The sequence below is a fragment of the Chiloscyllium plagiosum genome, chromosome 13 (genome assembly GCF_004010195.1).
Source record: "Chiloscyllium plagiosum isolate BGI_BamShark_2017 chromosome 13, ASM401019v2, whole genome shotgun sequence".
Taxonomy (NCBI): Eukaryota; Metazoa; Chordata; class Chondrichthyes; order Orectolobiformes; family Hemiscylliidae; genus Chiloscyllium; species Chiloscyllium plagiosum.
In genome coordinates this window covers 56,604,855-56,630,943 of record NC_057722.1, presented here as the reverse complement: position 1 = coordinate 56,630,943, position 26,089 = coordinate 56,604,855, and the positions used below count along the sequence as shown (strand labels likewise).

Below are 26,089 nucleotides of genomic sequence, written 5' to 3'. Positions count from 1 at the left end.
ATTTAATATGGTAACTATTGAATGCTTGGGAGGTAAAAGATAACTTTGGACCCACGGTTCCCGAAGCTCTTTACCACTGATGCTTTCCTCATGTCATTTCTGAACCTGCTTAAGCCTAATTAATAGAGACTGGTCACTTTGATTTGCCAACAACTCTATTTTGTTATAACGTAAACTATCAGAAAGTGAACTAAACGGATCTTGGTTGTTTTTTTAAAAATCTCAGAATTCCCTTGTTCCTATGCTCATTCCCAGTAGTGTCTTTTTATTACTAAATCGACCAAATTTCAAATTTATGGACACATGCTTAAGACACGAAATAGGAAAAAAGCATTGCTCGGAGTAAACTTCAAGGCCAGCAATAAATAAATGCTGAAAATAAACAGCAGTTCTGATAATTGTCTCTCTCCCCCCCCCCCGTCGATTGAAAATTATCACAGTCAGAGCTCTTTACCACTGATGCTTTCCTCATGTCATTTCTGAACCTGCTTAAGCCTAATTAATAGAGACTGGTCACTTTGATAAGGCCAGCAATAAATAAATGCTAAAAATAAACAGCAGTTCTGATAATTGTCTCCCCCCCCCCCCCCGTCGATTGAAAATTATCACAGTCAGATTGACCACCAACTTTACACATAGCCCGATTATATTTTCCATTGACTTCACAGGAAAGTACACAAATTAGTCCAAATAAGGTACAGATCATGTGGAGGAGGAGAAAGTGAGGAACTGCAGATGCTGGAGATGAGAGTCGAAGAGTGTGATGCTGGAAATTGAAAAGGAGATGTGACTGTGGTAGCAGGTCTGCTTTAGGACATGGCTGAAGAGCTTCAGGACAGAGGAGATGACCTGAGGGGTGCAGCGAGAGAGAGAGACTCACTGAGTTCCTTGTAGAGGAAGGAGGAGAACTTCTTCAAGGTTGGTATCCTTGGAAGAAGAGTAAGGTTATAATCAACTAGGACAAAGTAAGGACTGCAGATGCTGGAGATGAGAGTCAAAGAGTGTGGTGCTGAAAATTTAAAAGGAGATATGACTGTGGTAGCGAGTCTGCTTCAGGACGTGGCTGAAGAGCTTCATGAAGGGCTTATGCCCAAAACCTCGACTCTCCTGCTCCTCGGATGATGCCTGACCGGCTGTGCTTTTCCAGCACCACACAATCTTCGACACGGGTCATATTGAGCACTAATATAAAACATGGCTCATAAGTAATACTTGCCATGAAATAAGCCACTGGATTTCGTGTAGGGACTTTTATCTTATCTATCTAGATATTTTAACAAGGCAGCTTAAATAATTTACAAATCTGGTCTGATAAACACAATGACTGATTTTTCTTTCTCCAGACAAACAGCACACAAATGATATGAAAAATGTGCTACAGTTTTGAACTTAATGGCATTAATAAGAATGCACATTCAATACTTTAGTGATTTGAATCATAAAGTTTGTTTAGTGATTAGATTAGATTAGATTAGATTTGATTACTTTCAGTGTGGAAACATGCCCTTCGGCCCAACAAGTCCACACCGACCCGTCAAAGCGCAACCCACCCAAACCCATTCCCCTACATTTACCCCACCACCTAACACTACGGGCAATTTAGCATGGCTAATTCACCTAACCTGCACATTTTTGGACTGTGGGAGGAAACCAGAACACCTGGAGGAAACCTATGCAGACACGGGGAGAATGTGCAAACTCCACACAGATAGAAGCCTGAGGCGGGAATTGAACTGGAACTTTGCAAATTTTAGTTTACTTGCAGCATTTTATCATTTAATTCATATCACAATTACAATACACGTTTTATTTTTATTTGTTGACAGGTTGTTTGCATCAAAGTTAGCAATTGCTGGCCATCCCTAAATGCCAGGAGGAGCTGGACATCCTTCATGAACCACTGAAGAGTTTTTGTCAGGCTGGACCGTTTCAGAAAGTCTGGGAGTATCTTAAGAACAGATTGGTTAAGGACAGCAGATTGATTTCGCTTTAGTGAACCAGATGGTTTTCAATGAAAATTTGGTAATTTCATGGTTACCAATACTCTTACTAACAGGAGGTTGGTTAGGCCACTTTTGGAATATTGTGTACGGTTCTGGTCTTCTTCCTATCGGAATGATGTTGTAAAACTTGAAAGGGTTCAGAAAATATTTACAAGGATGTTGCCAGAGTTGGAGGATTTGAGCTGTAGGGAGAGGCTGTATAGGCTGGGGCTCTTTTCCCTGGAGCATTGGAGGCTGAGGGGTGACCTTACAGAGGCTTATAAAATCATGAGGGGCATGGATAGGATAAACAGACAAGATCTCTTCCCTGGGGTTAGGGAGTCCAGAACTAAGGGCACAGGTTCAGGGTGAGAGGGGAAAGATATAAAAGGGACCTAAGGGGCAACTTTTTCACGCAGAGAGTGGTGCATGTATGGAATGAGCTGCCAGAGGAAGTGGTGGAGGCTGGTACAATTATAGCATTTAAAAGGCAGCTGAATGGGTGTATGAATAGGAAGGGTTTAGAGGGATATGGGCTTAGTGCTGCATTAGGTTAGGCTATCTGGTCGGCATGGACAAACTGGACTAAAGGGTCTGTTTCCATGTTGTACATCCCTATAACTCTGTAACTGAATTTAAGTTCCCAAGCTCCAATGGAGGGATTTGAACTCATGTCTCCAGATAAAGTAGTCTTTGGATTATTAGTTTGACAACATAATTACTTTGCTACTGTATCCCATATACATATTGTTATGGTCCTGACAGCGTTGCATGCAATTTGCCACTACTCCTGCCAGGAAATCAGCTGACATGGTATGCCATGCTTATCTGTCTTGCACCATCCTCACATGGCTATTGTACCTCATCTGCAACAACACCACCCAACCATATCCAATTTGACTTTTTTTGCCTCTTCACTTTGCCCTCTATAAGAGATCTCTACAGCTTTTCAACTCTGGTAAAATGGCTGAAATACTGACATTTTGTTTTCTAGGTGCACATTGGATGGCATGTACTTTATTAGCTTGAACTGCAAAGCACTCGGCTTTTTATTATATTTTCAAAAAGAAGAGGAATGGAAAATAAAAATGGTTTTAGCATGCATCCTAAGTGTTTGACTGTGTAGAGGCCAAACAGATTATGAAACACATCATCGAAACTCTATGTAGTTAAAGTGCGGAGATGGAAGAATGAAGAGAGTGAATTCAACATCAGGAGATGAATCACAAGCATGACTCAGAATGAGCTAGGACGTACCACAGTCAGACAGGAACATAATTTGTTGTTCTTACTCAAGTTAGGGTGGCAATGCCAAAGTTTAATCAAGTTCAAAGTGAGTTCACAGTAAGTAATTCTGTGTTTGCATGACAGAAGTGGAGAGATTTAAAATGCAACTCCAGCTCCCAAAAAAAGGCAAAAGGCAAAAATGTTTCAAAAAGTATGCATTTAAACATTCACATCAGACTTGCACTGTTCTGATTTTCAACCTATACGGGTTCTGGGATGCTGTGAAATTTTGAGACAGTAGTTATTTTATTGCTGTATTTTTGATTGTGTTTTAAAAAAATATATAAACTAATGGAAACCAAGATATCTGCATCTTACCTTCACAGTATTTTTGACACTAGGGTTATGGGTTCTACTGTTTTCTTCATTTGTACGTACATTGAAAACTGGAAAAAGTTACATGTGGGGCCAATTTACCTATGCGTGCTGATGACAGCATGGTAACCCTGCACCATGTCTGTTTAAAGAAACAGAAAATCTAAGGAAGAAATTGAGTATGAAAATAGCTTAGAATAGAGTTTCTTTACGTCTGGAATGAGAGGTAAAAAAATTAAATCCAAACTTAAAAAAAAAAGGATTCTTAGCATGGCAATATTGTCAAGTTATATTTATTGATAAAAGTATTTCCATTTAAGTGTCATTGCCAAGTGCTACTCAAACACTCAAACTTTCGAATGCAGGTCAATGCCCTTAAACATTAACTCTGTTTTTCTCTTCAGATGTTCCAAAAACTGCTTAGAGTTTCCAAAAATTTCTGCTTCTCAAGCAAAGCTTTCTAAATCACGTCCAAACCAACAGTGTTGCTCCAACGTTTCCATCTCCCACAACTTTTGTCATCAAAAATGTAATTGGCCAAATTAGAAAACAAGATGCTTTTGAATTTCTTCACTCCAAAGGCCAAGCAGAACAAATAGAACACGTCACAGACTCACCTTTAAGAGGCAACAGGCAAAGACCGTAAAGCCTTTGCTGTGTAGATGCTTGGCCAGAGCAAACCCAATTCCTTTATCACATCCTGTGATCAAGACGGCTTTGTCCTTAATCTAGAAACAAGGATCACCAATAACGTAAATGTGTTAATTTTACATGAATTTAGGAACACACCTCACCCTCCAACAAAATTAGCTATGAAATATTACTATAAAAAATAAATACTCTGATCCTCCTTGAGCTACCAAACAATTTAAACCGAGTAAACTACTGTTACATAATTAAATGCATTATATTTACTAGCTGAATACTGGCAAATGGCATTAGAATGAAGATTTTGATCATGATTTTCAAAGCATTAGACTCATTACACAGACTTGTTGCATATCAAAATAGGGGATCAGTCTTCATGTGCAAGTCCTGAGTAAATAATCCTAAAATAATTACAGGAAGTGACTTAGTTCAGAAAAATCCTGCAAGACCTTGCAAATTCAGTACTTACTGCTTAATAAATTATTTTCTGCTTGAACACCAAGAACCTGTGTTAAATAGTCCCAAGATATTTAAAATAGTGCTTTACAGGGAGATATCCCAGCTTAACAATGATATTAATTACAAATTTTCAAGTTTGTTATAGAGTCATAGAGATGTACAGCATGGAAGCAGACCCTTCGGTCCAACCCGTCCATGCTGACCACATATCCCAACCCAATCTAGTCCCACCTGCCAGCACCCAGCCCATATCCCTCCAAACCCTTTGCCCTTTAGTTATGGACTCCCCGACCCCAGGGAAAAGACTTTGCCTGTTTACTCTATCCATGTCCCTCATAATTTTGTAAACCTCTATAGGGTCACCCCTCAGCCTCCGACGCTCTAGGGAAAACAGCCCCAGCTTGTTCAGCCTCTTCCTATAGCTCAAATCCTCCAACCCTGGCAACATCCTTGTGCATCTTTTCTGAACCCTTTCAAGTTTCACAACATCTTTCCCATAGGAAGGAGACCAGAATTGCATGCAATATTCCAACAGTGGCCTAACCAATGTCCTGTACTGTCACAACATGACCTCTCAACTCCTGTACTCAATACTCTAACCAATATTGGAAAATTACGTTAAAATTGCTCTGTTAAACAGCAATTTTATTAAGAGCTGCCTCAACAACTCAATCTGCCCATACATTTTGACTAAAAGAGAGCCACAATATTAAAAGTAATGTAAGTTATGTACACAACACAAAACTTATTTGAAGGCAATGAAATATAAAAGATTAAATATATTTTGTTACATGGTCAAGTGATTAATATAAGAGTGGGTTTAACCATTATTAAAGGGAATAATTAGTACTTGGTGATACAAACCCTAGTTTTTCTCATTTGCATCAAGAATTTTGTTTCAGAAGTATATAACGTAGCGAGGAATCTTAGAGGTGTCTGAGCAACATGATCATGGTGAGATTTGTCTGATGAAGACTATCTCAAAGTCACAAGCATCTTGCTCCATCTTTTAAGCTTTTGCTGAGCAGCAATGCAAGTTTATCACTAGGCAGCAGCAAGGTGCCAATTATGGGTGATTACGGCTTGTTACACCATATTAATGGCACACATTCCCTCATTAGTATTCAGCTTTCCATTTTACAAAACTCACCAAACAAACAAGACATTGAGAACACTTGACGTAGAAATTAGAGTAGGTCTGCAGCTCAGCTTCAATTACTTCAGATCACCACTTGCTCCAAAGGGCCTCCATGTTGTGCACTGGGTACAATATCTACAGAGGGACATCTACTTGATGTATAGAGGGATCTTGGAGTTCAAGTCCACAGCTCCCTGAAAGTGGCACTCAAATAGATAGGGTGGTAAAGAATGCATATGGCATGCTTGACTTTATTGCTTGGGAAACTGGGTACAAGAGTCAGGATGTCATGTTGCAACTTTACAAGACTTTGATTAGGCCGCACTTAGAGTACTGCATTCAATTCTGGTCACCACATTACAGGAAGGATATGAAGGCTTTGAAGAGGATGCAGAAGAGACTTACCAGAACGCTGCCTGGATAAGAGGGTATGAGCTATAAGGAGAGGCTAGAAAAACTCAGGTTGTTTCCCATGGAGTGGCAGAAGCTGAAGGAAGATTTGATAGAAGTCTATAAAATTACGACATATAGGGTTGATGAGTCTAGATTAGAGTGGTGCTGGAAAAGCACAGCAGGTCAAGCAGCATCCAAGGAGCAGGAAAATCAACGTTTCGGGCAAAAGCCCTTCATCAGGAATGAAGCCAGGAAAATCGACATTTCAGGATTTTGCCCAAAACGTCTATTTTCTTGCTCCACGGATGTTGCCTGACCTGCTGTGCTTTTCCAGCACCATTCTAATCTAGACTCAGATATCCAGCAGGTGTGGACTTGTTTGGCCGAAGGGCCTGTTTCCACACTGTAACTAATTTAATCTAATCTAATCTGCAGTCCTCACTTTTGCCTATATACGGTTGATGGTCAGAATCTTTCCCAGATTTGAAATGTCTAATACTAGGGGGAATGTATTTAAAGTGACAGGGGAAAAATTCGAAAGAGATGTGAGGGGCAAATTGTTTTGCACAGTGTGGTAGACGTCTGTAATGTGCTGCCAGGAGTAGTAATGGAGACAGATACAACAGGAACATTTATGGGACTTTTAGATAAGTACATGAATATGCAGGGAATGGAGGGATATGGACCAAGGGCAGGCAGAAGGGATTAGTTTAACTTATTGTCACAACATTGCGTGATGAAGGGTGTGTTCCTGTGCTGTACTATTCCATGTGCTATCTCACAGCACACAGCCCACACACCTCCCACCTACACTGACACTGGCATCCAACATGAGCCAGCTTCAAAGAGCCCTCATGGCACATCTCTGATTTCCTTTCGGCACATTTCTACAATTCCATTCTGCACTGGCAACTATCACTCTCATGTTGCTGCAATATACTGTACACTCAGGGGCTGTCCCCAGTTCACAGATTACTTCAGGCTCCAACTCTTGGCCCTTCACTGGCTCTCATAGGTTCAGAGTGAGTGAACGCTATCTGGATGCATCCCTTTGCATTGCATGTTTTTGAATTTTTTCCCCCTCGACCAGAGCTAGCAGACTCCTATTAATTCAGTCATACCTCGTCACCTAGCACAGGTACAAAGACAGGAGGTTTATCATGATTATCAACAGTGACCAGTCAAGTCAAGGGAGACAGCCTTCATTTAAGGAGTCCCAGCACAGTAAATCAAGGACAGCTTACAATACCAGTCAATGGGCTTGGACATGGTCAGCCAGCTACTTGAAGCAGTCAGAATCAAGATCCTCACCTCAAAGTGGTGAGAAACCAAATGTCCGGCAACCAACCACCTGTCCTCACAGTATCTGCCTTAGTGTGGACCTTTTTCCTCCTGGTATGAGAGAGAGGCAGGTATTAAAAATCCAGAGTGAAGGGTCCAATGGTAACCATGAAACAATTGTCGATTGTCAGAAAAACCCATCTGGTTCACTCATGCCCTTTATGGAAGGAAATTGCCATCTTTACCTGGTCTGCCTACATGTGACTCCAGACCCACTAATGTGGTTGATTCTTAACAGCCCTATGGGCAATTGGGGATGGACAATAAATGCTGGCCTAGACAACAATGCCAACATGCCTTATAGAGTCATAGAGATGTACAGCATGGAAACAGACCCTGTGGTCCAACTCGTCCATGCCGACCAGTTATCCTAACCTAATCTAGTCCCATTTCCCAGCACTTGGCCCATATCCCTCCAAACCCTTCCTATTCATATACCCATCCAGATGCCTTTTAAATTTCGCAACTGTACCAGCCTCCACCACTTCCTCTGGCAGCTCATTCCATAACATGCACCACCCTCTGCGTGAAAAAGTTGCCCCTTAGGTCCCTTTTATATCTTTTCCCTCTCACCCTAAACCTATGCCCTCTAGTTCTGGACTCCTCCACCCTAGGAAAAAGACCTTGCCTATTTATCCCTTCCAAGCCCCTCATGATTTTGTAAACCTCTATAAGGTCACCCTTTAGCCTCTGACGCTCCAGGGAAAACAGCCCCAGCCTATTCAGCCTCTCCCTATAGTTCAAATCCACCAATCCTGGCAACATCCTTGTAAATCTTTTCTGAACCCTTTCAAGTTTCACAACATCTTTCTGATAGGAAGGAGACCAAAATTGCATGCAATATTCCAAAAGTGGCCTAACCAATGTCCTGTACAGCTGCAGCATGACCTCCCAACTCTTAAACTCAATGCTCTGACCAATAAAAGAAAGCATACCAAACGCTTTCTTCACCGTCCAATCTACCTGCGACTCTACTTCCAAGGTCTCTTTGTTCAGCAACACTCCCCAGGACCTTACCATTAAGTGTCTAAGTCCTGCTCTGATGTGCTTTTCCAAAACACAGAACGAATAATATAAGAATGAAGAATATAAGAAATAAGGACGAGGGTGGAACAAATATACTTTGGTACATTGTTGCAGGTAGGAGTGGGGTTTCCCAAGTGAGTGAGTAGGCAGTGCAGAGGGCATGTGGGGTTCATAGTGTTGGGGATTGGTGTGGGAGAGCATGTGCTTTGGTGGGAGGTGGCTCCAGTGGCAAAGATAGCTTTAGTTTGAAGTATTGGAAAGAAGAGGGTGGCACTTACTGTGGCAGAATGAAGAAGGCCATTGACCATCCACAGTGTTGGGCATTCCTTCTCTATGACTCTATCTCAGCACTGTAACCATGCTGCTCTGGTGTCATGGCAGTCACTGGTGACCCTAGGGGGAAAGAGGTAGTCCCACATTTACATCACCTCATCCAGCTGGATACCCAGGTCCATGGCAGCAAAGTGGGATACTGCCATATCCAGGGCAATTGTCAGGGCAGCTCCAGACCAACAGTGCTTGCCCAGGTGCAGGACAGGCTTTTAAATATCACATGGGCACAAGGATTGCCAGGCTTTTGGTAGATATCCAGTGAGTGGAGAGTTGTTCCAGGCACAGCATGTTGATGTGGTAAGAGTTAGACATGAGGTGCAGAGTAAGTAATTAAAGGCAGTAGGTTGTGGCAAGACATCTAGCCAGGCCTCACAACAAGAATCCCCCCAGAAACACAACTTGCAGTTTGCCTAAAAAACATACGATTCAGTCCATAGGAGCAACCGGCAGACACATTATCTAATCCAGGGTTTCCCAAAGTAATGGCAAGCTGAAATGTTTTGGTCATGAGTTCAGAGGCACCAAGACCATCACATAGCTCTGCCACTCTACCCTGCTCATATGAGTCCTATTCCCTACTCCCCCAAGTTCTTACAAGGGGCTCATGTAATTTAAGCCTCAAAAGTACAGTGGGAAGTAGTATGGAAACATCTAATCTAACCTGTTCATCTCCTCTGACCAGGCTACATTAATGCATATCCCTTAGGGCTATCACACTGCAACTGTACTGCTAGTGCAGTTGCATTTTGCCTTGGCCCTACACTTACAGATTGTATGCCTTGAATCCAGAGTGCTGACACAATGCGTAAATGAAAGCAGAACTCCCAAAGGAGGATATATCCACTTATTTCATTTGAAAGTCGACTTGGGCCTTCAAACCTGATTTACAAGACTAAGTGGGTTTTAAACTGAGATTACTTTGTACCTGGTAGTCCCATCCACTACTAGGAACTTGCCATGTGCCAATTTGGACATTTTCAATTTTCTTGTTCGTTCACCTTTGAAACTTTAAAAGGAGAAAATGTAGTACAGACTAAATCCAAAGCAAATGATTATAATGCTTTATATATCAAATAAAAACAGAAAGCATTACTAATACAGAAACAGAAATTGCTGGAGACACTCAACAGGTCTGGCAGCATCTGTGGTGAGAAAGCAGAACTTTGACGAAGACTCACTGGAATCACAGAATCCCTACAGTGTGGAAACAGGTCCTTTGGCCGAACAAGTCCACACCGACCTTCCGAAGAATATCCCACCCAAACCCATTTCCCCACCCTGTTACTCTACTTGTACCTCTGATTACTGTACCCTACCCACACATCCCTGAACACTATGGGTAATTTAGCATGGCCAATTCACCTAACCTACACATCTCTGGATCATGGGAGGAAACCAGAGCACCCAACGAAACCAACACAGACACGGTGAGAATGACTCAAAACATTAATTATACTTTCTGTTTCAGATTTCCAGCATCCACAGTTCGTTGTTTTATTTAAGCACTATGAATAGCCTGTTCCACATGCTTACACCATTTTTATCCAAAATACATTATGCATGAATTACCCTTTTCTTTGTTATTCACCATTTGAAATTCTGACCTTTATTTGAACTGTCAACATGCCTGCCAAACTTGTCTAAATCAACATTCTACAAAATCCTTAACCTTAAATACTTCTGTGTCAGTGTTGTTAACATCTCGCTATCGCTTGAGTTTCTGTAAATGGACTTAATGCAGCTGCTTTTCACCTGCTTGCATAAGTTAAGTCCTTTTAGAAGCAAACTAAAGTATTTTGATGAATACTGTACAAAATGCCCAAATTGTGATTCTATAACTATCATACAGAACTCTTGAGGTCAGAGCCAAATATCTTTCTCATGTTGCAACACTCTTCAGATGTTTCAAATTAGTCTGCACTAATGTTCTGATGAAGTATTAAATGTATTTGTCTCTCCAAAGATGCTGGGATATCTGCAAAGTGTTTTCTATTTTGTTTGAATTTTCCAGCAGTATTTCACTTTTTTTTATTATGAACTCTCATTCCAAGGTTTCATACCCTTAAACAGCTCTTCAATAACAGATATAGACCATGATTTTAAGTTTCACGACAGGACTGGGAAAAGGCTCAATGAGGTTAAACATTGTTTAAAATTTTCTTTCGCTTCTGATGGCTCAGAAGCATCCCTCTGGGTTTCAGTGGGCCAACTCTAGTTCACACCTATACCCTTAACCACCACCATCCACCCTCCATCCATTATCAACACGAAAAAGCCTCATGATAGTGACCACTTCCAAAGGCTGGTGAACTCCTGTTGCCTGATTTATCACATCTGCCTGCTGCTAGGCATGGAGTCCTTCAGAGAGATGTTGTAAGGGCATGCCAATTCACTATAATGCATCAAGAGAAAGGGTGCTTTAAGTGTAGAAAACTACAGAGATTGCTTCATCCAACGTGGTAGAGGAAAATCACTTCCAGGCCAAACTAGAAGAGTTTATTGTAATATAGTTTATTGTATATTAGCCACTATTTTCAAGTTACACTGATATGATAGACAATGTTATAAAACTTTGAGAAGACCAAATGTCAGTTCTCACACCTTGGTAAAAACAATGACTGCAGATGCTGGAAACCAGATTCTGGATTAGTGGTGCTGGAAGAGCACAGCAGTTCAGGCAGCATCCGAGAAGCAGATCCTAAGCCGCTCTGCTCACAAATCCATAGTCACCACGCAGCTACTCTAATATATATCACAAGCAACCAATCCATTTATAGTTCAGGCTAATGAACCACTATACATTCTATAGGCACCAATCTTCTTTGGTGGTTGGCAGTGTTAAATTTGTTTCCAAAATCAGGAATTCAACATCAACTATCTCACTCCATAATATCTTCAAATGAATCCAGTCAGTCGATTAATTGTGAATTGTTATTTTAAACGGTCTGGTGATTTTCTGTAACATCTTCAAGATTATTTCCTTGCAATCCCTCAATCCATCATCATGGTGAGTGGCGCTTATTGCATGTGTCAGCATTAACTCTTTCAGACCCTTATTCAACAGTGGAGTTGCAATCTTGTCAGGAAGGTGCTGAGATTTTAGTTCATGGACTTTAGTTACATATGCAAGATTGGATTGTTGCATGAACCAGCATTCCAGACTGCAATTGGAAATGAAACCCTGAAGCTAAACTCTTATAGGCCTCAGCATAGAAACTGTTCACTCATCCCAATAACCCACCAGTCTGCAACAAGCACCAATCCTACCATAAGTTAAAATCCGTACCTTTAGTTTTTCTAGTTACATTTAGCTGGCTCTAAATTTGTAATGATCATTTGCAACTATGCCCAGTTTGATGCCTTGTATTTTAAATATTTGGGACATAATTCCAAATTATCCACAAATATAAATGACTAACATTCATAACACTAACCTCGATAACACACCACCAGTGATCAGTCACCACACAGGTACTCCAGTCTGGATCACAAGCAACCAACTAATTTATAATCCAGACTGATACACTCCAATACATTCTACAAGCACTAATCTTCTGCAGTAGTTGGCAGTGTTAAATTCCTTTCTGAAACTCAATATACATCAATTATCTCACTCCATCCACCCAGTCCCAACATCCTCAAAGAAATCCAGTGAGTGGATTGATCGTGAATTGCCATTTCAAAAGCCATAGTGATTGTCATTTTTTGACATCTGTCATTACAATTCTAACATTCCTGTGCAATTATATCTTTTCATAAAATCTGCATGTTAACAGTCATTCTTAACACTTTTTCTGATCATGGAATTACTTGGAATTTTCTGCAGGTCCAGAGACTTCAGGAAGTATTACTATGGAGACAACTTCAAATCTCTCTACGGAAAACTATCTGAGCCCTGACAGTGTTTATCTTGCATTTCTGCAACTTCCTTAACATGTTTCCATGTGATTTTAGCCATTTCTAATCTTCTCTCACCATTAGTAGTCTCTTCCTGTTTGAAATGTTTCTGCATTCTTTATTTGAAATACAAATGTAAAAATAGTGGTATAGCATTTCAGCAACTTCCTTCTCGGTTATCACCTGTAGGTTATCACAGGTTGCTAAATGAGCATTCTCCTGAGGTCTTTAATAATTTTTTACCATAAAAGGTGATAGCTGTGTCGTTCCCTTTTTTTTATTGTTTCCAGATATATTCTCTCCCTTAATATCTCTTCATGTTTGAATACAGGGGGTCCCCAATTTATTAACGCATTCCCATGCGGCTGTATAATTTTAAAGTTCTGACATATGAACATTTCCAAATTTACAAACAGCTACTTCACATTGTTCTGTATTGTGTTTAGACTTGTGCACAACCCAACTTTTGAACAGACTCCAGAACAAAACACATTCACAACCAAGGAGCTGCCTGTACTTGAAAACAGTTGAAACAAATCTGAAAGTAAAAAGCTGGCATTGGTAAAAGCTGCCGGATTGTTGAAAAAGCAAACTATTTCACAAATGTTCTTTGAGGAAAGAACCCAACTATCTTGCCTTATTTTATCCATACAGTGATGTCCCTATATGAGACTTACATATCCTCTTCAGTGAACTAACAAGCTACAAAATCATACCAAACTACCACCGGTGTTTCAAGACAGCTACATCCCATCACTGTCTAGGAGCAACTAGATAACTAGGTCAATGCCCACATTTTAAAAATAGTTTTTTTCTAAATCAATAGAAACAGAACTATTCGAAGTGAGATAAGAGCCCAGGCAGCAGCAGCAGATTGCCAACTTATGATGGCATTCCAAAATATGGGATAGTTGAATAAGTTAGTTTGTATTATGTTAGATCTCAGAGTCAGTATGTTTAAGAGACATGCTCATGCTATCATAGCATATAACCAGAGGCTATAAAGGTCAAATATGCTATCTTCTGCCAGAATCACTTGTGGCATGACACAGTAATGAAAGCATACTGCTGTTACAATTTTCCAGCTTCATGTTAACCAATGTGCCTGTGAATATAATGCTTGCATGTCACATCTACTTGTAATAGAGGTCTGTGGATTCTTCAACACCACAACATCCATATCCAGTTTCTTATGTAACGGTAGATAATATAGGCATTTCTGTTTCAGATAGCTGACTCTAGTGGAAACAAAGTCACGTCACTTTGAACTGGTCTTCATTAAATGGAAGAACGTGCAAGACAGAAATATCAAAAAGGTGAATTCTGGAGCAGTTGAGAACTAAACTACTTATATAGAGACGGTGAAATGGCAATTTCTTTTCAATAAGTTATGTAGAGTGAGGGACCAAGGTCCAATGGAATATATCCCAGGAACCTGAAGGAGTTGAATAAGAAATTGTAGGGGCCTTGGAAATTATAATTCAGAGCTGTATTGAGTTTGGAAAGAGTCCCAAGTAGTACCCATTTTTGAAAAGACAGACAAAGCTAATTGAAACAATTACAGGCCAGCATAACAATCAGGATGTTTTAGAATCCTTAACTAGCATGAAATTAGCAGATATTAAGAGAGAATGATATTGAAAAGAATCAGAAGCCATAACCCGAGAGAAATTCATAGAATGCCTAAAGAAGATAACAGATTTGATAGATTGAGGAAATATAGTGAATGTACTAGTTGTTTGCAGCTTAACTTCCCCAATATTACCTGGTGTAGTTACAGTATAAGAAGGTTTAGAAAGGGCAGAATTCTTAAAATGCATCTAGGAAAGATTTTTAAGCCAGAACATAGAAGGGCCTACAATAGATTGGGTGGTCCTGAACTTAATTTTAGTTAATGCAGTTAGACATGTGATTGCAGTATCAGCAGTCAACCAATTTGCAGACCATGATCATAACACCATTAGATTCGATATTGTTATGGATTGTTCCTACCAATACTGAAGAATCAGCAGTAAGCCATTTTGCAGACTGTAATCATAACTCCATTAAGTTTGATATTGTTATGGATTGTTCCCAACAGGGCCACTCAGCTCCTGACCTCATTACAGCCTTGGCTCAAACATGGACAAAACAGCTGGATTCCAGAGGTTAGGTGAAAGTGACAGCCCGTAACATCAAGGCCGCATTCAACTGAGTGTGGTATCATGGATCCCTAGCAAAATTGGAATCAATGGGGATTAGGGGCAAACTCTCCTCTAGTTGGAGTCATACCTAACACATCAGAAGATGGCTATGGTTATTGGACATGAATCATCTTACTTTCAGGACATCTCTACAACTGTTCTTCAGGGTAGTGTCCTAGGCCCAACCACATTCAGTTGCTTCATCAATTACCTTCCCTCCATAAGATCAGAAGTAGGGATGCTCACCAATTTTCAACTCCATTCACAACTCCTCCAATACTGTAGCAGTCCATCTTCAAATGCAACAAGATCTAGACAATATCCAGGCTTGGGCTGACAAGTGGCAAGTAACATCCAGGCCAAATAACCATCTCCAGTAAGAGATAACCTATTCACTGCCCCTTGATATTCAACTGTGTTACATCACTGAATTCCCCAGTATCAGCATTCTTGGGGTTACAATTGACCAGAAACTCAAGTGGACTTGTTACATAAACATTGTGGTTACAAGAGTAGGTCAGAGGCTAGGAATACGGCAGCAAGTAATTCACCTCATGACTCCCCAAAGCCTGTCCACCATCAACAAGTCACAAGTCAGGATTCTGATGGAATACTCTGCACTTGCTTGGATGGGTACACTCCAACAATACTCAGAATGTTTGACACCATCCAGGACAAAGCTGCCTGCTTGACTGATGTCACATCTACAATTTCCACTCCTTCCACCACTGATGTCCAGTATACACTGCTGTGACCATCTACAAGATACACTGCAGAAATTCATTGAAGATTCTTAGACAGCACCCTACAAACCCACAACCACTACCATCAGGATGGATAAGGGCAGCAGATACATGGGAACACCACAACTTGCAAGTTCTCCTCCAAGTCACTCACCATCCTGACTTAGAAAGACACTGTGTTTCCTTCACTGTTGCGGTGTTAAAATTCTGGAATTCTCTCCCAAAGGGCCTTGTGGGTCAATCTACAGAACGTGGACTGCAGCAGTCCAAGAAGGCAGCTCACCACCACCTTCTCAAGGGTAATAAATGCTGGCCAGTCAGCGATGTCTATGTCCAAGAATGAATTTGAAAAAATACTTATCCCAGACTGTTGTATGAGACAACAGAGGAATTAACAAAGTCATTAACAATAATCCTCAATTCCCTTCTGGCCACATGGGACATGTCACAGGACTGAAGGGCAGGCAATGGGATACTGTTCTTCAAGAAGGGAAGAAGTAATAAGCTAGGAAACTACAGGCAGTCAGTCTAATCTTGGTGATGGAGAAAACAATTGGAAGCAATTCTAAAGGATAGAATTAATCTGCACTTGGAGAGGCATGGATTAATCAAGAACAGTCAGCATGGTTTTGTTAAGGAGAGGTCATATCTGACCACCTTGATTAAATTTTTCAAAGAGGTGACCAGGTGTATAGCAGAGAGCATTGCATTTGACACAGATTGCTTAGACTTCAGCAGGACTTTTGATAAGGCCCTGCACGGGAGACTGACAGCAAAGTTAAGAACCCCTGGGATCCAAGGAAATTTGGCCAATTCAATTTAGAAATGACTGAGTGGCGGGAAGGAGAGGATGATAGTTGAGGGATATTTACGTGACTGGAAACCTATGTCCAATGGAGTTCCACAGGGATTAGTGTTGGGACTCTTACTGTTTGCGGTATACATAAATGGTTTAGACTTGAGTATTGGAGGGTTGATCAATAAGTTTGCAGTTAATAGAAACACTGGTGGGGCAGTAAATAGTGAGGATAGCCTTAGATTACTGGATACGGACAGGCTGATCAGTGGCGAATGAAATTCAATTTGGATAAATGTGAGGTGAGAAACTCAAGCAGGACAAACAAAGCAAGGCAATATGTGATGAGCAGTTGGTCCCTCAGAAGCACTGAGGATTACAGGGATCTTGGTGTGCATGTCCACTGGTCCCTTTGTGTAGCAGGACAAGGATACAAAGTATTTGAAAGAGCATATGAGATGCTTGCCATTAGTTTAAGGACAGAGAAATTATGTTGTATAAAATGTTGACGAGACCACAGCTGCAGTAATGTGCGCAGTTCTGGAATTCACATTACAGAAAGGATGTGACAACACTGGAGAGAGTCCAGAGGATCTTTACCAGTTGTTGCCTGGACTGGTGAGTTTCGTGAGGAGAGATTGCATACACTGGGGTTGTCCTCCTTGGAACACAGCAGAATGAGGAGTGTCATGATTGAGATGCATAAACTTATGAGGGGCATAGCTAGGAGAGACAGAAAAGAACTTTTCCCTTGGTAGAGGGAATCAATGGCATGGAGGCATATACTTAAAATAAGGGGAAGGAGGTTTACAGAGGATATATGAGAAAAAAACATTTTCAACACCGTAGAGGGTGGTGGGAATCTGGAACTATAAAGATGGTAGAGGCAAAAACTGTCAAAACATTTCAGAAGTATTTAGATGCTTACTTTTGGTGTCAAGGCAATCAAAGTTATGGGCAAAGTGCTAGGAAAATGCAATTAGAATGGCTAGGTGGTTGCTTTTGACTGGCACAGACTCAACGGGCTGAAGGGTCTTTTTTTAGTGCTGGAAACCCCATGATTGTATGAGGAGAAACAGCAATAAGACTGATGAGACACAATGGTATGTGACCATGTTATAACATCAATATGTTTCTATATGGAAGAGTCGTTAGACTAGCATAAGAGAAAGGCACTGTGAGAAATGTTGTTTTTTACCATGGGTGGAGGGCAAGGCTGATAGGTGTAGGGAATGCTGGACGACTGAAGAAATTGAGGTTTTGGTTGAATAAGAAGGAAGTATATGTCAGATATAGACTGCAGGGATTCTGCTGTGTTCCAAGGAGGACAACCCCTAGAAGAGTATAAAGTTAGGCAAGTGACTGCTGGGCCCCTTGCTGAGATACCTGTATCATCAATAGCTACAGGTGAGGTGCCAGAAGACTGGAGGTTGGCGAATGTGGTGCCACTATGTAAGGTGGTAAGGAAAAGCCAGAGAACAACATGTGAGTGAGCCTGACATCAGTGATGGGCAAGTTGTTGGAGGGAATCCTGAGGGATAGAATTTGCATACATTTAGAAAGGCAAAGACTGATTACGGATAGTCAACATTGCTTTGTGCTTGGGAAAGTGTGTCTCACTAACTTAACTGAGTTTTTTGAAGAAGCAATGAAGGGGACTGATGAGATCAAAGCATTTGATTTGGTTCCTTATGGTAGATTGGTTAGCAAGGTTAGATCACATGGGATACAGGGAGAAGCCATTTGGATACAGAACTGGCTCGAAGATAGAAGACAGAGGGTGGAGATGGAGGGTTGCTTTTCCATCTGGAGGCCTGTGATTAGTGGTGTGCCACAAGGATCAGTGTTTGCTCCTCTGCTTTTGTCATTTATATATAAATGATTTGGATATGAACATAGGAGGTATAGTTACTATGTTTGCAGATGACACCAAAATTGGAGGTGTAGTGGACAGTGAAGAAGATTACCTATGAGTACAATGGAATCTTGATCAGATGGGCAAATGGGCGGAGGAGTGGCAGATGGAGTTTAAATTAAGTAAATGTGAGGTGCTGCATTTTGGAAAGGCAAATCAGGCAGGACTTAACATTTAACAGTAAGTCCTGGGGTGTGTTGCCAAACAAAGAAACCTTGGGGTACAGGTTCATAGTTCCTTGAAAGTAGATTCGCTGGTAGCTATGACAGTGAAGGTGGCATTTGGTATGTTTGACTTTATTGGTCAATGCGTTGAGTATAGGAGTTGGGAGGTCATGAATTTTTGGAATTCTGGTCTCCCTGCTCTAGGAAGGATGTTGTGAAACTTGAAACTGTTCAGAAAATATTAACAAGGGTGTTGCCAGGGTTGGAGGGTTTGAACCTAGAGAGAGACTGAAGAGACTGGGGCTGTTTTCCCTGGAGCGTCAGAGGCTGAGGGGTGACCTTATAGAGTTTTATAAAGTCATGAAGAACATGGATAGGATAAATAGACAAAGTATTCTCGCCTCAGGCGACTGACTGTGTGGAGTTTGCACGTTCTCCCCGTGTCTGCGTGGGTTTCCTCCGGGTGCTCCGGTTTCCTCCCACAATCCAAAGATGTGCAGGTCAGGTGAATTGGCCATGCTAAATTGCCCAAGGGGTAAATGTAGGGGTATGGGTGGGTTACGCTTCGGCGGGTCGGTGTGGACTTGTTGGGCCGAAGGGCCTGTTTCCACATTGTAATGTAATCTAATCTAATCTATAATCTAATCTATTTTCTTCAGGGTGGGGAAGTTCAAAACTAGAGGGCATAGGTTTAAGGTGAGAGGGGAAAGATCTAAAATCAATGAGAGGGGCAACTTTTCCATACAGCTGTACAGGGTGGTGCATGTATGGAATGAGCTTCCAGAGGAAGTATTGGAGACTGATACAATTACAACATTTGAAAAGCAATTTGGATGAGTATGTGAATAGGAACAGTTTAGAATTTTGTTTAGCATCCCATCAGCATGGAAACATGCCGGTGAAAACAACACAGAAGCGCTTCACAGGAGGTTCCCAAGCACTGAGGATGTCACCTAGACAGGGGACGAAATGTCTGCAACACAAATTCCCAGCTCGGCAAATAGAACCACAACAACCCTCTGAAAAATAACCCACCTAAATCCATACCCCCACCCTATATTTACCCCAGACTGATGCACCTAACCTGCACATCCTTGGACACTATCGGCAATTTAGCATAGCCAATTCACCTAACCTGCACATCTTTTGGACTGTGGGAGGAAACCGGAGCACCTGGAGGATACCCACACAGACACAGGGAGAATGTGCAAACTCCACACAGTTGCTCAAGGCTGGAATCAAACCCGGGTCCCTGGTGCTGTGAGGCAGCAGTGCTAACCACTGAGCCACCATACCATCCAAAAGGGGATATGGGCTAAATGCTGGCAAATGGGACAAGATTTATTTGGGATATCTGGTCAGCATGGACAAATTGGACCAAGGGTCTGTGTCCATGCTGCATATCTCTATGTACCTAACAGTGGAGATAGTAACACTTAAAAGTGGCAGTTTACGTGCTTAAAACATCCTCCCTGTTTGTATTCCTGATATTGAATGGCAGAATAAACAAAGCTAGAAGGGCAAGGGATCACAGATTGCAACTGGTCCTTCACACGAAATGTAATCAATAGACTTCCAGGAAATGTAACAGTGATAAAGAAAACCTTGCTGTCATGTCGCAGTGAGTTAGAAAGTTTGAGAAAGTGACATAAGCATGCAGAGCGAGGCCAGGTACTCAGGAAGTTATAATAGATTTGATTCCCCGTTTAAAGAAAAATGGTTATTCCTGGGTAACTCATCCTTAGCGTTACCGTGTAGGCATTTCAATTGGTTATTTCCTCCTGTCACTTCAGGAAGGTCATAAACGTAAAGAATGAAGAGACTAATTTCACAGGATGCCAGAGAGTAACGAATCGCCTGCACCGGGACAAAATTCCTAGCAGCATTTAATCATATTTAACGTGACTGAACAAATGATAAGCGTTTACCTTCACCGAGCCCCGCGGTAGAGAGGGCACAGCCAAGTACAACACAAAAACCAGGTACATCAGCACGATACTGTGAGTCACCATATCCTCCTTCAAACCAAACAGTTGGACAAAAGCACTGAGAACCTCGGGGAGCCACAAGCCCAAGCCCAGGGTCAACAGGAATGAAAACAGGACCATGAAGGCCATCTGCACATAGGTCTTGGACATCTCGCCGCCGCCCTGGGCTGGGCTCCGCTCCACAACAACCTAACTGCTCTGTCCTCGGAGTCCCTACCGCAGCTCAGGATCCATTCCCCCTCCCACTCCGCTGTACAAACCACTCAATCCGGACGAAGAATGAGATCACTTCCGTGTGTAAAATCTTATGAAAACGTTACTGTATCTGCTCACCAACAGGAGTGTGACAGACCGCAAGTCCACTGACACGGCGAGGGAATGCTTTCCGATCGTTCATCATGATTGAACTCTTCGGCTAACTAGTTTATGACAGTTTGATGATTTAGTGAGGAATAGGAGCAGGCCACTGAGCTTCTCCAGTTTATTCCGCTTGGCTGACCACATCTTAACACCATCCACCCACAACCCATCACAAAAATCCAACCCTCAACTTTGCCGTTTGCCAACCCGAAATAAACAGTTCTGGGTTTATTATTCTTCGAAAGAAAGACTTCCCACTTCCATGGCGCTTCTCCTCCTGTCGGTACATCTCAAAAGCTCACTACTTCTATGAAGTACTTTTGAAAAGCTGGACGAAAAATATTTGCACGTAACAAAATCCCACAGGCAGCATGCCATGTGATAATGAACAGGGACTGAGAGTAAGTCCCCACAACCCTATATGCAACACGAGAAAAATCATAGGCATATTGAAATTTTTTTTTCATTTTATTTGAACATTACTAGATGTTAAAATATTGAAAAGTATGGTCTACTTCAAATCCCGAGACTGTGACACTGATTCTACGCTCCCCAACCAGAAAAACAATCCTCCCTGTCCAAACTCAATAGAATTTTATACGTTTCAATCAGATTCCTTCTCATTCTTCTAAATTCTAGTGAATACAGGCCCAGTCAAACCAACATATCCTCACAGGACAATCTTGCCATCCCCAGCATCGGTCTACTGAACCTCTGCTTCTATGGCTCATGTATCCTTTCTTAGGTAAACAGACCAAAACTGCATGCAATACTCCACGTGCAGGCTCACCAAGGTGATCCATATAACGGCAGTACGACATTCTTACTTCTGAACTCAAGTCTGCTTGCAGTGAAGGCCAACAGGCCATTTGCCTTCATAATTGCTTACAGCAACTACCTGGTTACTGTAATTGATGGTGTGCAAGGACACACCCAGGTGCATTTGTACATTCAAAACCGAAACAGAAATTGCTGGAAAGATCAGCAGGTCTGGCAATGTGAACGTACAAATGCTGAACAAAAAAAAAACTCAGAACAGCAGATGCTGGACATCAGAAACAAAAACAGAAATTGTTGGAAAAGCTCCAGTCTGAAGAAGGGTCACAAGGCCCAAAATTTTAATTCTGTTTTCTCTCCACAGATGCTGCCAGACTGGAGCTTTTCCAACAATGTTGCATGTTTCTGTTCTTGTTTTTGATTTCCAGCATCTGCTGTTCTGAGGTTTTTTTTGTTCAGCATTTGTACATCCACATTTCCCAATATATGACTATTTAAACAATACTCTGCCTTACTGTTTTTTTTTTACAAGGGATTGTATAATGTCACATTTAGCTACATTGTACTGCACCTGCCATGTGTCTGTTCACTCACTCAAGGGAGGAAGGCAGAAGTCTGGAAACTATAGACAGTCAGCCTGACCTTAGTCATTAGTAGGATTTTGAAATCCATTATTAAGGATGAGATTGTAGAGTACTTGAAAGTGCATGATAAAACAGGACAGAGTCAGCATGGCTTTGTCAGGGGAAGGTCATGCCTGACAAATCTGATAAAATTCTTTGAGGAGGTAATGAGCGAATTAGACAAAGGAGAGCCATTGACATGATCTAGTTGGATTTCTAGAAGGTCTTTGGTAAGGTGCCACACAAGAGGCAACTAAATAAGACGAGCCCACGGTGTTTAGGGCAAGGTTCTGACATGGATAGAGGATTGGCTGAATGGCAAAAACCAGAAAGTGGGGGTAAAGGTGTATTTTTCTAGATGACAGCGAGATGCTAGTTCCACAGGGGTTGGTGTTGGGACGATAACTATTCATGTTATATATTAACAAACTGGACAAAGGCACTGAAGGCATTTTGCTAAGTTTGCAGATGGCACAAAGATAGATGGAGAGACAGGTAGTGTTGAGGAAATGGGCAGGCTGCAGAAGGACTTATTCATAAGTATGTAAGTTAGCTTGCTTCACTGATGATGTTACCTAGTCACAAACATCTGAAAACAAACCTTTCAGCTCAGCAAGCTAACTTATCAACCTGAGCTACAAATCTTCTCAAAAATCGCTAGGACTTAGTCATAGTCAGGAAGTGGGAAAATAAGTGGCCGATGGAATACAATGTGCAAAAGCGTAGGTTGTACATTTTGATAGGAAGAATAGACTATTTTCTAAACAGGGGAAAGGTCATGGAAATCTAAAGTGCAAAGGGACTTGGGAGTCCTAGTTCAGGATTCTCTTAAATGTTAACATGCAGGTTCATTTGTGTGGTTAGGAAGGCAAATGTAATGTTGGGATTCATTTCACCAAGGCTAGAAAACAAGAGCAGAAATGTACCACTGAGGCTGTGTAAGAAGAGTCTAATCAGACTGCATTTGGAATATTATGAGCATTTTGGGGCCCAGTGTCTAACAAAAGACATGCTGGTGAATATGGAGAGTCAGAGGAGGTATACAAGAATGATCTGGGAATGAAGGGTTTGTCATGTGTCAATTTCCATGTTCCCTGCAATTTTACTCTCATATTTTTCACCCTCTTGATCAATCATTCTGCCCTCTTTTGGTGAATTTTAAAATATTCCCAATTCTCAGATTTGCATTTTCTGGCAATTTTGTGTCTCCTGTTTGGCTGTAATACTATCCCTAATTTCTTTTCTTAGTTATGGGTGACCCACCTTGCCTGTTTCCTTTTTGACAACAGGCAAGATTGAATAATTGCTGCAATTCATATTCACATTCTTTAAATATAAACCATGATATCCACTATCAACTCTTTTAGTCAGGTTCCCCATCTGCACCTTATTCCCTCTTAGTTCCCTTTATATATATTTAGGACCTCAGTTTCAGATTTAACTACTTCACTCTCCATCTTAATGAAGAGTTCTATTGTATAATGGTCACCATTCCTCGAGGAACCTGTGCCACAAGATTGTGAATTAATCCTTTCTTGTTGCATTGTACCCATCCTAGAATATGCTGTTCTCCAACTGGCTCCTCAGTGTTTTGGTCTGAAAAAACATTACAGGAAATCCTTCTGTAGTCACTCTTGATTACAGTTGCAGCCTGAGGTTTTTCTTTATTGCCTTCCTTTAAATCTCCACTATTAACAATGGCCTAATGGTATTGTCATAGACCTCTTAATACAGAAACCCAGGTCATGCCCTGGTGACACAGGTTCAAATCCTGCCATAGCAAATGGTGGAATTTGAATTCCATAAAATATCTGGTATTAAGATCTAATAATGACCATGAAACCATTGCCGATTGTTGGAAATACCACTTAGTTCACTAAAGTCTTTCAGAGAGGGAAATCTGGCATGCATGTGACTCCAGACCCACTGCAATATGGTTGACTCTCAACTGCCCGCTATGCAATTAGAGATGGGCAATAAATATTGGCCTGGCCAGTGATTTCCATGCTCCCATGAATGATAACAAATCAACAACCCTGGGGCTTGTTACATTTAGGTCAGCATGGTAGCTCAGTGGTTAGCACTGCTGCTCCACAGCACCAGGGACTCTGATTTGATTCCAGCCTTGGGTAACTATATGTAGAGCGTTTGTATGTTCTCTCTGAGTGGGTTTCCACTAGGTGCTCCGGTTTCCTCCCATAGTCCAAAGATGTACAGGTTAGTTGGATTAGCCATGCTAAGTTGTCCAGAGTGCCCAAGGGTGTGCACGCTAGGTGGATTAGCCATGGGAAATGAAGGGTTAAAGAGATAGGGTAAGTGTCTGGGTGGGATGCTTTTAGTGGATCAGAGTGGACTTGATGGGCTGAATGACCTCTTTCAGTACTGTAGTGATTCTATGCTTCTACAAACAATCCCCAACAATGTTTTCTGTCTCATGGTGTTTTTGTTTTCAGCATCTGTGCAGATTCATGATTTTCCAAGCCAATATCTTTCCTTAGTATTGCCTGAATTGCCTTTAGTAAAAATGCCATCCCACTTCCTTTCCCTTTTCATCTGTACTTCCTAAATAATGAATACCCCATATTTTTCCATTCCCATGCTCAGTCACCCTGCAGCTGGATCTCCATAATTGCAAAAATACCATTACCATTATATCTATTTGTGTTGCTAATTAGTAAGGCACAGGAAAAGACACTTCTGCCCATCAAGTCTGCACTGGTCAAAACCAAGGACCAAACTATTCTAATTCCACTTTCCAGCACTGAATCCATATCCTTTCTTTGAAGAAGTAACTAACAACAGAACTGTAGGGGAACCTGTAAATATGGCATATTGAGATTTCCAGAGGCATTTGAAAAGGTGCTACATCAATGATTATTTTATGCAGTAAGAGCTCATGGTGTAATATATTAATTCAGAGGAAAAGTTAGCAAACAGGAAACAGACAGTAGGCATAAACGTGTCATTTCTGGATTGATAAGTAATTGTTTTGCTGGGTTGATGTAATGTGTAGATGGGGATCAGTACTGTGACCTCCACTTACAACCTATTTTAATGAGTTGGATGAGGAGACCTTAGGCATGATTTCGAACTTTGCTAAAGATGCAAAAATAAGCAGTAAATTAACTTGTCAAGAGGACATAAGTAGTCTCTAAAGATGAATAGATTTTAAATCTTCATTATTGTGGATTTGCCATGCATTACAACACAAACATTTTTGGCTTGTTTTTAAGCTTGTTAATCATTTTTTCTTTATTTTGCAGTGTGACCTCATTTGTTTTTCTCCGATGTTTTTTCAGTTTTCAACTTTTGCTTTTTGCCTTTCTGGTTTTTGTTTCTATTCTTGTTTCACTATTCATTATTGCCATGCTTAGGTTCCCTGCTATTCCAGATAAACCCAAATCCCCCACATCCCCAGAGATATTTGACCCAATCCTGCCCAGATGCAATCCATCCTGCTTATACTGGTTCCACAGAACTAGTTCCAATATCCCAGGAATCTGAACGATCCCTCATTCATTTCCCCAGCCACATATCCATCCGATATGGTCTGTTATTTCTACTCTCACTGGAATATGACACCAATAATAATTCTGAGCCATCTATACACCTCTCGCATTAGAGATCTTATTTCTGGCAGTAAGCTCCCAGTAAAGCAATTCTTTCCCTGTCAGCCCTGAATTCCCACTTTGCCCCAAATTTCCATACTCACTCTCTCTCA

The 26,089-nt window shown here is 41.3% G+C and overlaps 1 protein-coding gene across 1 annotated transcript in view; it reads right to left on the bottom strand.

The window, feature by feature from the left end:
- The window catches only part of LOC122556074 (D-beta-hydroxybutyrate dehydrogenase, mitochondrial-like), a 38,567-nt gene extending 17,682 nt beyond the window's left edge, over window positions 1–20,885 (bottom strand). The window contains exons 1-2 of the mRNA XM_043702504.1: window positions 20,549–20,885; window positions 4,202–4,312 (exon numbers count right to left, since the gene is read on the bottom strand). Of these exons, the coding sequence (XP_043558439.1) occupies window positions 4,202–4,312; window positions 20,549–20,758 (321 nt within the window). The 5' untranslated portion in view covers window positions 20,759–20,885. The remainder of the gene's footprint in view (window positions 1–4,201; window positions 4,313–20,548) is intronic.
- Window positions 20,886–26,089: the final 5,204 nt, after the last annotated feature.